Source organism: Temnothorax americanus, unplaced genomic scaffold (genome assembly GCF_048541705.1).
Source record: "Temnothorax americanus isolate GAGA-0224 unplaced genomic scaffold, ASM4854170v1 Scaffold7, whole genome shotgun sequence".
NCBI lineage: Eukaryota > Metazoa > Arthropoda > Insecta > Hymenoptera > Formicidae > Temnothorax > Temnothorax americanus.
The window spans coordinates 6,418,406-6,431,482 of NW_027509792.1; the positions used below are offsets into that span (position 1 = coordinate 6,418,406).

The following is a 13,077-nucleotide window of genomic DNA, read 5'->3' on the forward strand; positions in this document are numbered from 1 at the left end:
ATGTACGCATTTTCTATAGTAAACGTTACGTACGCTACAGATAAATGCGCGCATATGCGCTTTACGGAATCTAGAGTAAAAATCAAGTTAAAATGCAAAACAATTCTCTGTACGCGGGGGACTCTCTTTGCAAACCTATATTTCTATCCCTTTACAAAAGAATATCTATATGCATATGTACATGTGATTCAATACGAGGAAAAAATGTAGTTTGTGCAATGTATGTACACATGCGTTTTTAATGCGAAAAAAAATAGAATATGGACAAAAAGATAGGTAATCGTCGCGGCACCGTTCAACCATTACACGGACGCGTTTCTATACCGACAACGCTATCAATCCACGGACGAACGAGTTAGGAATGCGCGATATATCCTACCCGTTTACACGTGTATGCATCATATTCGCATCTCGTACATATGCGTGCGCGCTCATGCATTATATTTATGGAAGATGCCGGAGAGTCGACGGGCCAGATGCGCGACGCCACGACAAAATCACGCTAGTTCCGAACGACATACATAGCTATCGCCACGAGAGAAGACTCAATTTACATACGCAACTTTTGCAGTTTAACGGCAAATACGCGCGGCCATATATATCATACGCGTGGCGAACTCTCAGTCAGTGGAGAGCAACTCTGCGGTTGCTGTTTGCATTTGCGGGAAAGTACTTCCGCTTGCATGCAGCCCGAACTGCTTTAACCCCTGCTTTAATCCCTGCACTTATTGCATTAAGAATTCTCAATTTTTGTCCAATATGAGGTAAAATAGAAAGATACATCGCAATATGTATACCTACAGGACGTTTTTAATATACAACCTTTGATGGTGCACCTGAAAAAGGATGTGATTTTTTGTTTAGAAGTTATTTGCAAAGACAGAACAAAATTTTTATTATACTTTACTTTCTCAAGAAGAATAATTTTAAGAATCAGAAGATTAACAATATCTTTGTAAACTATTTTTGACTTATTAGGTAATCAAAATAAATTTTAACGATATATCATATGTCATCAAATTCATCTTAATAACTATTAAAACATAAACAAAATAAAATATTTTATCTATAATAAAATATTTAAAACAATCTACACACGTCTACTAAAGAAATTATATATGAAATATAATATATATTTAAATGATTTTTATTGTTTTTTAATGGAATATATATTGTATTTTTAAGCATATTTTGATGATATATAAGGTAAAGTATTGTCCAGACAAATTCGATGACGTGCAATATCGCTGAAAGCGTTCAAGCTTGAACAACGTACAACGACGTTATTAATTTTCTAACTTTCAAAGTTAGATATTCCCGAGATCCGCGAGTTCAGAGATATTTTGTATGTGCGTACGCATCACGACAAGTTCAAGAGTAAAATTATATTAACGTAATTTTAACCGCGTATAATGAGCGCGATAATTTGATTATATCGCGCTTTTATTACGCGAATATACTTACTTTCATCGATTGCCGGCAGTTGTAGAGTGTTGCTAGTGACTGGCAATCAACGAAGAAAATTAATTAATACGCGTAATAATAACAAAGAGATAAATTCTGAGAGGAGCACTTAAATAAATCGGAACAATGCGAATGAGTTTGTTGATTAGGAGAAAATCCGCTCTCGTTAATCTTGTTATTGTTAATTAATAGATGCCGATAGAAGTGACTGATTGATAATTCGCATTGCTGCTGGTACGAGCACTTGTAACGCCCGTGCATGTAATCGGCGCCGCGTTAATAGATGGTTGTTATATTTGGCGCGCGCGATCAAGCGTCTCCACGTGCGACAACGTTAACGAGATATTAAATGATAGCGGTCACACGCAAAGCTGTCGCCAAATACATGAGTATGGCGGTTACCCCCGTGTATTTTAACCATTATAGTTAACGATCGGTTTGTCTGTAGTTCGCAGCTCGACGCTATATCCCTTTCGATCCTTTAATCTTATTTCCATTTTCCCGCGAATAAAACGTTCGTATTTTGTCTCGTCATATTATACACAGAAAAGACTTAGTTTCTTCGTTTTGAACCTTTCTTGTTGGACGATTACCGAGTAACAAAATCTTTTATTTTATCATAATAAAAAATATCATTCTCGCGAACAAAATGTTAATATTTAGACTTGTTATATCACCAGAAAAAATTTAGTCCCTTCGGTTAAAACCTCTGCTTTCTTCCTGATTATCGAGTAACAGAGTCTTTCATTTTACCACAATGAAAAAGTACTATCAAGCTCGGTAATAGATCTAGCGGTATAAGGTGGAGGAGAAGCAAACTGGAGACGAAACTCATTTCACAGTATCCACGAGTCAGCGAATTAGGATATATTTTAACGTTGGCCCCTGAGAAATTAGGATCCTCGGTATACTGCCATAGGAATCCCTCCGAGGCAGTCAGTTCGATGTTAAACGCTTGGGCGCGATAATTATACGCTTCTGGGACGCTGCGTGTCCCGTGAATGCGATTAACTCTCGGTATTTCGGCGTCGGACTTAATCTGCACGTTATCATCTAGATTACGCGGCTCGAGAACTAGCCGTGCGTCCCAAATCTCAATCTTCCGTGATTTGCCAACTCGATTTGCCGCGCGTTCGAATATTGAATAATGCGCATACAAAATGGTTGAATGAACAAATTTGCAGGAAAGAGATTTGAAGACATATATCGTTGTTAATGCATATCTCCTTCGGAAGAAAATAAATTGTGCGCTGAGGCTTGATATAATTCTTTTTTTTTCTTTGCCTATACTGATATGCCCGCTTCGTCTCATTTGCATACTGCAATTTTAATATCGTATGCAAAGATACTATATACGGGGCTGTAGAGGCGGGAAATTTTAACGCGCAGAAATCTGGCGTGAAATGTTCAACCGAAGGCTTGATAAAATTGCGCCGACACAAAAACTGCTCGAACTCGTCAGCGCGCGCCGCGCCGTCGCAATGAGCTTTCCAATGTTCTCGCATTCCTCTTTATTTGGAACGCTAATGCACCTATAACCGGTTTCCCGCGAGAATTACAGTGCAGTCGAACAAAATTCCAAACGGAAAATCGCAAGCTCGCGTGCTTATATAGCTACAACGTCTGCCGTTTCAATGGACGCTCGCGTTAATAATCCCGCTGATGTAAGCACTTTCCGAGTTTACCGCGCTACGACTCTCGGTAAAAATCCCTAACATCGAATACGATAAAGCGGCAGAGAACGATAACAGCCATTAGGAAAGATAAAGCGTCCGCGTCGCGATAGTACTAAGGCATCCGAAAATTACCCGGTATAACAAGCGCAATTGCGAGCGCTGTTAGGACGCTGTTTATCGAGACTTGGATTTTCCCTTGCGTGAAAAACCGTGGTTTCAGTTACTTAAAGTTCGATCTTGTCGCGCGGTCGACCGAGGACGAAAATTTACCGTCATTTATACAGCATTACGAAGCATAATCTAACGCTATTACGAAGTGGTAAGAAAAACGTTGCCGCCTGATGCGGAGGAGGAACTCATTGTTTCACTAGGATAATGTCCCCGCTCACCGTCCTTTTCTTCTCTCTCTCTCTCTCTCTCTCTCTCTCTCTCTCTCTCTCTCTCTCTCTCTCTCTCTTTCTATATATATATGTATATACATATCTCTCTCTCTCCTTATCTCGGTGCTAAAAGATCCACGCCAGGAATTCGTCGATGTAATTTCGCGCGAGCGATAGAGCGACAGGTTGGAATTTGCGCAAGCGTTCTTTTGTCGTCGGCAATATTACTATGACGGATTCTTGGCTATGAACGCAGCCAAGCTATTTCACAGCGAATAAGAACCGATAAGAGATCGTATGATTATTATGGCGATCGATCATATTCGCCATTCAAACTTCGCACGCGAATAGGATATATAACACCAGAATCGATACTACAATTCTTTAATACCTTCTCCAGCACGATTGCTACAATCGCTCGTTTAAAAAGTGCAGCGTATAGTTTTAACATTTCAACAGCTTCTGATTCGAGAATCTATTATTGATGAAGAAATATGACGAAATATCGAAATATCACACTGGGCTAACGGAAAATTTAGTGCAATCCGCTCTCCACTCTAGTGAGAATTACGACTTTTGGATACACCATAATGAGAATGGGGAAAAGGATCGAGAAGAACGAAGAAAGAAGAATCGACTGTTGGGGGAGTAAAGTAAACTTTTCTTTGTAAATAAACGTGACGGTTACCTACAGACCGGTCGCGACTGTGTAATAAGACCTCGATAGCACCCGGTATTGGCAAGCCTTGATTTATTCCGGCCAACCGAGACGGGAGAGCGTCGGAACGTGTACGGTAAAGGAAAGCGGGTGGCGACCCGTAGTCGAGTACACGTATCCCTTTCTTCTCCGGTCGCGAAAAGCGTGGGATTGCATAAGCTGCCGTTAGAATCCCTATATTCCCTGGCTCTCTCGACTTTATAACGGAACGTTCGTCTGCGAATGTGGTCGTCGTCGTCGTCGTCGTCGTCGTCGTCGTCGTCGTCGTAGAAAGACCAATCCCAAAAATCCCGCGTCGCACGTACAACCCTCGGAAAGCGACGTTCCCGATCGACTTCGTTCCCGATCTAATCGCTTGAATATTCTTCCCGGCATGGCAGCCTCTCGGTAGTCGGATGCAATACATATCGCATCTATGCGAAAATTTCGCCATTTCTAAGCCACATCAGGATCGGCATATCCTTTCTTGGATATTAAGTGAATATAGAATGAAAGCCACGTTCGCGAAGAACGTGGTGCAATACGTAGCGCACCAGCTTCTTCGCTGACAGGCGATCAATTAGATGATAGCATTAAAAAAGACACGAGGAAATTTTGAAATCTTCTTTATCGTTTTATTTTACAAGCGATTCCATTTCGTATATTAACCGGAACGACGAAGAAACTCTCTCTCTCTCTCTCTCGTATTAATTTCGCGCTCTTTTTGTACTGGGCCGACATCAATCGATGGGCCATTATGGAAATCCGATTAGAATGTGGCCCGAGGCTCGTAAAATTCACAACGGCAAAGCTCAATGTAGACTGGCAGTGAAACGAGAGACTGGGTGCTGGCACAAGCAGTTTACGCCCTCGGAAAAGCCGCCATCGCTCGTGGAATTTAAGTTCCTAACTATTTGAACGTTTGCCAGAAATAAAGCCCCCCCGGACAGTGCCGTCGACCAGGAATTATTTCTTAAGTTCCGTAACGCAACTTTATTTCTGCGTATAAGCGCGAGCCTGCTTGCCGATGTTGAAGCGGCATTTAAAGCCGCTATATACCTAATAATGAACAACGCGTTGTCTTGGCTCGCGCGCGTGATAACATAAATAGCTCATCGGGAGAAAATAATGATTTTTTGATTAATGGAAGGATAAGAATGAAAGAGAAAAGTAAAGTCGCGATAATAAATGATGCCGCTGCCTGTCGCAACTTTTACGGGTCATTATAGAAATCTTTGCACGCGATAAGAGCAGAACGGCGAGTAAGCCAGATGTAGAAATGCGCGAGAGAAAATGAAAAAAAAAAAAAAAAGGAAAGGGTCGGGAATTCTCGTTCGCTAACGAACGCATCGGTACGTTCTCAAAGGAAATCATTACTCGTGATTTTTTTTTTATTTGTTCAAGAACGAAGTGAAAAATTGAGAAAAGTCGTAATACCGCGCAAGATTCGAAGCGAGAGTGCCACAAAGTTTTACGACGCGTAAATCACAGAATAAAAATATAAGGAATGCACATGGAAAGAGATTCGTATTAGAAAATCATATTGGCAAAGGGAACGAAAATATGTCTTGGTCAAGCTGTTCCAGCGTATTCCAAATCCAACTTCTCGAGAGATTCTCAATGTACAAAAGAGAGAGATCTTCACTAGCCATATCGATACTCGGCCGAAAGTTATGGAAAATATGATACGTTTGAACGGACTTTATAACTTAAAGCGAAAGCCGAACGATATGTTGGAGAATAATACACCGCAATCGTTCGTTCCACCAGTTGGGTCCGCGAAATATTCCGTTTATTTCACAGAACACAGAATTTATTTCAGCTCTGTACCTGGTATTTCGGTCAGGATATTTCATAACCCTCTATTGCAGCTACGGTGACTGAAAAATATTTCGATATCTGCATATACTTATATTGATTTCATCTCTCGCGCTGCTATTTCTGTCTCTTTTCTACCCTCGTCTTCTCTCCATCTCTCCATCTTTCGCCACGTACTTCTTATCATCATGTTTCTTTTCCGATGTAGTGCAGTCTAACAAGCGCGCGCGATTTGTCAAATCGAGATTTTACCGGTATATATGTACAAGACTACGGTAAAGTATGTATACGAAACTTTAAAATACATCATATATCCAATTAAATGTATATCTTCCTCTTTGCATATGTCAAAAGGTTTAACTATGTCCACCGTCGTACAGATAGATCCGATTATAATTGAGTTTTATAAAAACTTTTTAAAAAAGTAGGAAAGAACAAGTTTTCTTGTATCGATCAATAAAGACGCGAAACTTAACTATCTGCTGAAAAAAGGAATAGCGCATTTCTGAAAAGAGTAAATTTTGAAGCGCTTGCCATCATAAATTTATACTTTGCGACATACGTCACTCATGCTCGTGACACCGTAATTAATTTACAGTTAATCTGTGTGCATAAATATATATAATATATATATATATATACATATATATATAATAGCTCTTATTCAAATATATAAATTTTGAAACTGCAAGTGTTCCAAGTTCTCTTTTCAGCGTGCGCCGGTCTCATTAATCTCGGCCGAACTATTCGCTCAACTATACGTACTGAGGAGCTAAAACCGTCAGGCTATAGAGATATCATCGGACGTTGTAGATGAAAGCCCGAATTTGAGCTTCAAAGTGTCTATTAGTCTTACGTCCGTTATTAATCAAATATAGCTGACAACCGCGATATTGCCCGCTATCAATCAATCATTGATAGTCGGCCGAGTCAGTCACGAATTATCCGCGGCGGTGCAAGCCGGTTATGCATAGATGATAGATGATAATGAGCTTACCACGCGTTAGAACAAGTTACACTCCGGTTATTGAAGTTAAATATCCTATACGCACTGCAACTAAAGTAAGACAGTGTTGTCGTAACCGAAGCATAGTTCGACGTATTTCGGTATTCTTGATTTTGTTCAACGTACGTGCAACTCGTATATCAGAGACTGGCGCGCAACTACATTCTCAATAATAAAAGAAAAATGCGGACACGCGCGAACGGACAAAGAGCGAAAGGGTGGGACGAGGGAAAGGGATACGAGTAAGGGATGGGACTCCAATTAAGTGGCGTGGGACGTGGGTGCCACGAGAACATCGTTACAGCATCGAGATCGCCATTATGCCTGCACGAAGAGGACGACCCTAACGACGTGGCTACCGTGATTTATGGTCCAGCGAAAACGCGCCACTTGAGTCACATGGATTATGTATCTACAAAGAGCGACTTTCTACTTTAGCAGTACTTTATAAGAGTAGATTAAGAGAATAATGCACACACACATGGCCTTTCATCTTTACCATTAGCATAATTAGCGTAATTAGTCCTCTCTCGCGTTAAAATGCGAATACCTACGAATTTACGCGATCCCGAAATAAACGTCACAGCGATTATACCAAAAATAGAAAGCTTCGCGAATGACACAAGAATTACAACACAATTGATGATATACAAGGGTATCTCCGCATGTTCTCATTATTGAATCGTTTAAGCGCGATCTGGAATTATTTTAACGAAAACTGTTTAACACTCGATTTTAAATAATCTTCTAGTTGTCGACAAATCTAATATACCTATATAATAATAATATATTTTTTCGTATTTTTTGATTTTTAATATCCGTAGTTTCCGGCGGTAATAGGGACGCGCGGTTTCAAGACGACCTGTACAAACACGGTGATTTAGGAGCCGCAATGCAGTCATCAGATCAAAGTGCATATCGTTAGTATAGTAGTAGGAAATAGCAATTCCTGATTGCTTCGAGGTTGCCAAGTCCCGGATGGTCAGATGAACACACACGCAATGACGCGCTCACTTACCTGACACCGCTAGATGGACAGTTCTGATTAATGGTGGGTGGGCGCTGACTTGACACTCGTAAAGGCCGGCATCGCGTTCCGTAGCTGAGCGCAAAAGCAATCGCCAGTCATTAGGCTTCTCAAAGGCCAGGGAGAATCTCGAGTCGCTCGCGTACGTGTCGAGGCCAATGGTGAGTAAATGAAGCTCCTCTCCCCGTCTACGCACCCAGGATACCTGTAATGAAAAAGAAGAGAGCTAGAGAGCAGCGCATGACGCGGTCCATCAGAACTTTTCCCGCGAAACTTTTAATTAAAGAATAGAGTAAAATAATAAGGAATGTAGAGCATTTTCTTCTTTTCCATTAACAGTTAGTTAAAGTAATAAAATAGAAAACACACATTTCTATCGACACGTTCTTCCCCTGGTCAGCTGCTGGTGACCTCCGAAAATTATTAACTGCAGACTCCGGAATGTCGCTACTCGCTTCTGAACTTTACACGCGATGTACAAGCGAGTGCAGACAAGGCATATTTATAACGCGGTCGACTTTCGTGAGTGAACGTATAAAAGTAGTTTTGTTCCTTTCGCGAAAGAATGAGAGAGAGAGAGAGAGAGAGAGAGAGAGAGTGCCAAGAACACTTTGCATAAATCATGCACATCGAAGCTAATGGAACAGTGTGTCATAAAAATACGACCGTATTGCCCGTAAATCAGAGTAAGTTATGCCGTTAACTGCTGTTATCTGACGCGAATATATGTCCGCATTTTAAAACCGATTGTATCGTTCCCCATTCATTAAATTACGAATGGAAGCTTTATGCGCAAAAGAGTTCTGACAGCTTCGATAAACTTAGTCAAGCAGATAAACTCACAAGATGTTTTTGGCATTAATTCCTTTTGTCGTGCCAAGACAGAAAAGTAATCAATGAACATTTTAAAAAAGTTTTAAAAAATCACGCCACGTGCACATGTTCGATAAAAAAAATGGGCGGAAAATATTGTATTAATATGTATTTTAATAAAATAGAAAATACTGAAAAAAAACATATTAAGAAATATTTTTTATATATACATATAATTTTTTATGCATTTAAACCTGTTTCTTAATAAAAGTTATGATTTTAAACATTTGCGTCAACTGGGAATAAAAAGCTCATGTAAAGTATAAAATTAAATTCTGTCACAGAGAGATCCATGCTTCAATATCCAATAAAATACATATAAATATTGTATATTTTGCGCTTATGAATATGTATCTATAACTATATATTTTAATATAATCGAATCTGTAATATACATTTTTTCAGATGGAAGAATTTTTAAAGGCATGATAAGAAAGTATGATCCATATTAAGTTTATAACATATGTATGCATAATCAAGGAAATAGTTTTTATTAAAAGTAAAAAAAAATTTAATAGGAAAAACTTGACCCTGTTGTAACAATCTTTGGTGTAATATCCTGACTGTCTGCATAAAAATTGTTGGACTGGAAAAAAATTATTATTAATAACCAGATATTTTGACGTCCTTTTTACTTTTTTGAAAATATAATTTTACAAAGCTATATTTTTCTGGTACAAAATGTGATAAAAAGACTAATTAATGAGAATTCTATGTAAAATCTCGCGCATTGATCAACATATTCTGATGATTAATATGACTGTAATTAATTGACATTTGTATTTTATTTCATAAAATTGCTTAATTTATGAAAATTATGCATTTCAATTTTCTCGAAATGCAAAAATTTGGCTTTAAAGTAATAATAATAAATTATTTTTTCCATCAAATGACATTTTACTTTTCAAATAAACGGTATTTAATGTACGATAGCCCAGGAATTGTTTTAAAATGCAAAAAATTAAATATTTGCACAAATTTATTTTGTAATAAGTTAAACATTTTTCGAGATAACTAGCGTTCAGTTTTGGTGTTTGTTTTTACAAATATATGTATAGAACGCTGGCCATCACGCGATTTGCACCCCGATGTTCGAACAAGCTGATTTTTCCGCGTTTCACGCGTTCATTTTTTATTTACGACTATCAATGTATTCAATTAATTTCTTCCTTTTATTACTAATCGATCACTAATTTGCTATTAATCTACCATTAATGTATCGGGGTGACGATATACTAAAGCAGATATTTTGCGCGATTTTTTTTTTTTTTTTAATAAAAATATCATTAAAAATAGGAATTTTTTATATTTTAAATAATTATTCTTTCTTTAACGATGCTTAACGATGCTCGAATACATGTTCGCAACGCGCTTTAAACTTTTCACCAATATAAATGTAATTTCTCCACAGCTATAATAACTTTGTACGTATAAAAAGCGTGAAATAACAGAATGCTGTACGTGATTTATTATGTAAACATTTATTAATAATGTTTTCTATGCTTTGGTGGAATTAAACATTGTGCACGATTAATATTGCCGAATTGCCGAACAAAGTTCGATGTCGTACAAAGGTATGTAAAGTTACACAATATAAATTTAAAATGTATACGATAGATGCATGTTTATATTTTAAATTTGTTGTTCGTGCATATTTTTTTATGATATTACATACATTTTCATTGGGAATTGTATAATTTTAATACTTATAATGTGCATATAATTGTATTAATTGTATATAACTTTTTACTGTACGCGAAATTATATTTGAATAATTAATGGCATAATAAATCAATAATTTCATTTTCATGATTTGTTAAAATCATACAAAAGGCATCTCTTGATATATTAAAATTATATAATTTTATTCCTATCGGATTCAAGACTTTTTGGTACAAAGTAACAATAACAATAATTTACGCGTATCTTTTCCAGCAAATAAAATATATTTTCCTCTTCGATTATTAGATTTAATGTGCAACAATAGCATATTCGAAATTAGTTTGAAATACAAGAATATATTTGAGATAAATATTCGAGATATAACGCTGCATATACGCATATATCTTTTTTAAATAAAATTAAATACATTTTCATTGAAAATCGCATAATTTTGACAAATTTGTGTATATAAATGTAATTTTACATAACTTCTCTACAGTGCACGAAATCATATTTGAATGATTAGTGATTATAATAAATCGACAATTCTCACGAATTAAAACCACGAAAGAAATCTCCTGATATATTAAAGTTGCATATCAATTTTTTCAATTACCCAAAAAATATTTTTTGGCACAAAATAACGATAATAATCCGACTTACATATCTCTTTCAAAAACAAATAAGACAAATTGTTAGCAATTGATAGCATTAGATTCAACGTGCAACGATAGGCATATTTATCGAAATTAGTTTGGAACGTAAAAATTTATTCGAGATAGTTTTAGTTTATAAGATATTATACATTACGTATCTCAATATGAAACAAGAATTAATTCCGAATTTTAAATACTTAGCGATAACGAAAATTAGTTCAGTAGATAAAAATTTATTTATTCGCGGTAAATTTATTCGAAATATTAAATATATTATTACGAAATATATTAAATATTTCAAGATAATGATAGCTTTGGCCTTAGTATTTGTTTTTACAGTGTGCGACGCGCGTTCTTGGCCTTTTGTTACATACACAAAGTTACAAAGTTACCATTTGTAAACCGACACTCTGAAAGTCGTACACCGCCGCTTATGTTTACAAAACGATCGTTGCGCGCTATCGTTCTCATCCCGACACTCGAACCGACAGGCAGCCGCTCCGTGCGTATTATTATTACATTTCGTAATATAATCCAATAAGAACAAGAAGAATATCACAGAATATAATAACGAATTCGATTGGATGCACTCAGTGCGCACTGGTGCACATTAAAGCCGTCGCGCACAAATCAACGTAAAGTGTATGTTTAATATAAACCGGTCAAATCACGATTTAATGTTCTTTGTCGTACTATTTGGTAAAATATGTATTGGGCATTTTATCGATCGAGGTATTTGCATTTTACTTTAAAGATTAGATGTTAAATCAGTGTGCAATGGCTTTAATATGCACCAGTGCGCACTGAGAGTGCATTCAATCGAATTCGCTATTAGAAACACAATATCATCGTTCTCTGTTGATCACATCGGATTACTCATCTACGCAATTGATAAAATCTTATACGATTCACACGATTCACGACTTATGTTAAGACGCGTCCGTTGCGAAACAGTTATCTTGCGCGATTTATTCAAACGAATCATATAGCGGGAGAAAAATTAGAATTTTAAATTAATGTTTCATCATCACGACTTGCAATGATTATTTCTTGAAGGAATTCGAATGCATTTTGCGTCACGCTTCGGATTGTATATCAATTTGGAAGTAATTTGCTTATCGCTTTCGCATCGAGAGCGCGGAGTATTTCGCGAATTGTTCGATTAATGCGTGACGGAGTATCCGGCTCGCGTGATTTAAATAACGAAAAACTGTGATACATCGATTGTTTGATAGCTCTTGTATCCCGCGGAATTTACGTCCGTATTATATCACAAGTGTGTATATCTCGATTATATATTTTTGGACGGTTCGCTTGCACTTCAATTAGCTGCTGATACGACTCGCGTTGTATTTGCGCGGTTTCGATACGAAATTGTCGACGTTCGAATATCCCGGCGAATCGTTGAATTTATGTAGCAGAAGGTAAAGCGTTTGTTAGTTATCTCGAAAGTACCTCAGAAGGTATCGCGATTATGATAATCAATTCACTGTGGATCGCGTTTCCGCAAAGGATTCTCCATGAATGCGGAACGAAGGAAGCGATACGAAGACGAAGCCTTGGAGGCATCGGGTTCATTGGCAAAGTGTCGTATTGGTGAGTATCTTTCTTTTTTAAAGTGAGGTAACGGATCGGTGAACATTATAGTCAAATGTATCATTCCACAGATCCGTTGCCTTAAAATGGATGGGCTAAAACAAATATTGTCCGTCTATTCATTGCGCATATAAGAATGCACATATATATATAAAGCTCACAGAATAAAAATAAATTATCGTATCGATTTGGTCACTTATACGTTTTGAAGTCTACGCAATA

At 37.3% G+C, this 13,077-nt stretch overlaps 1 protein-coding gene across 7 annotated transcripts in view; it reads right to left on the reverse strand.

Moving 5' to 3' along the window:
- The window catches only part of LOC143905942 (zwei Ig domain protein zig-8), a 128,092-nt gene that overhangs the window by 60,929 nt on the left and 54,086 nt on the right, over window positions 1–13,077 (reverse strand). For all 7 annotated transcript variants that reach the window (XM_077421618.1, XM_077421624.1, XM_077421622.1 and 4 more), the window contains one exon: window positions 8,060–8,273. In XM_077421618.1, coding sequence (XP_077277744.1) covers window positions 8,060–8,273 — 214 coding nt within the window. The remainder of the gene's footprint in view (window positions 1–8,059; window positions 8,274–13,077) is intronic.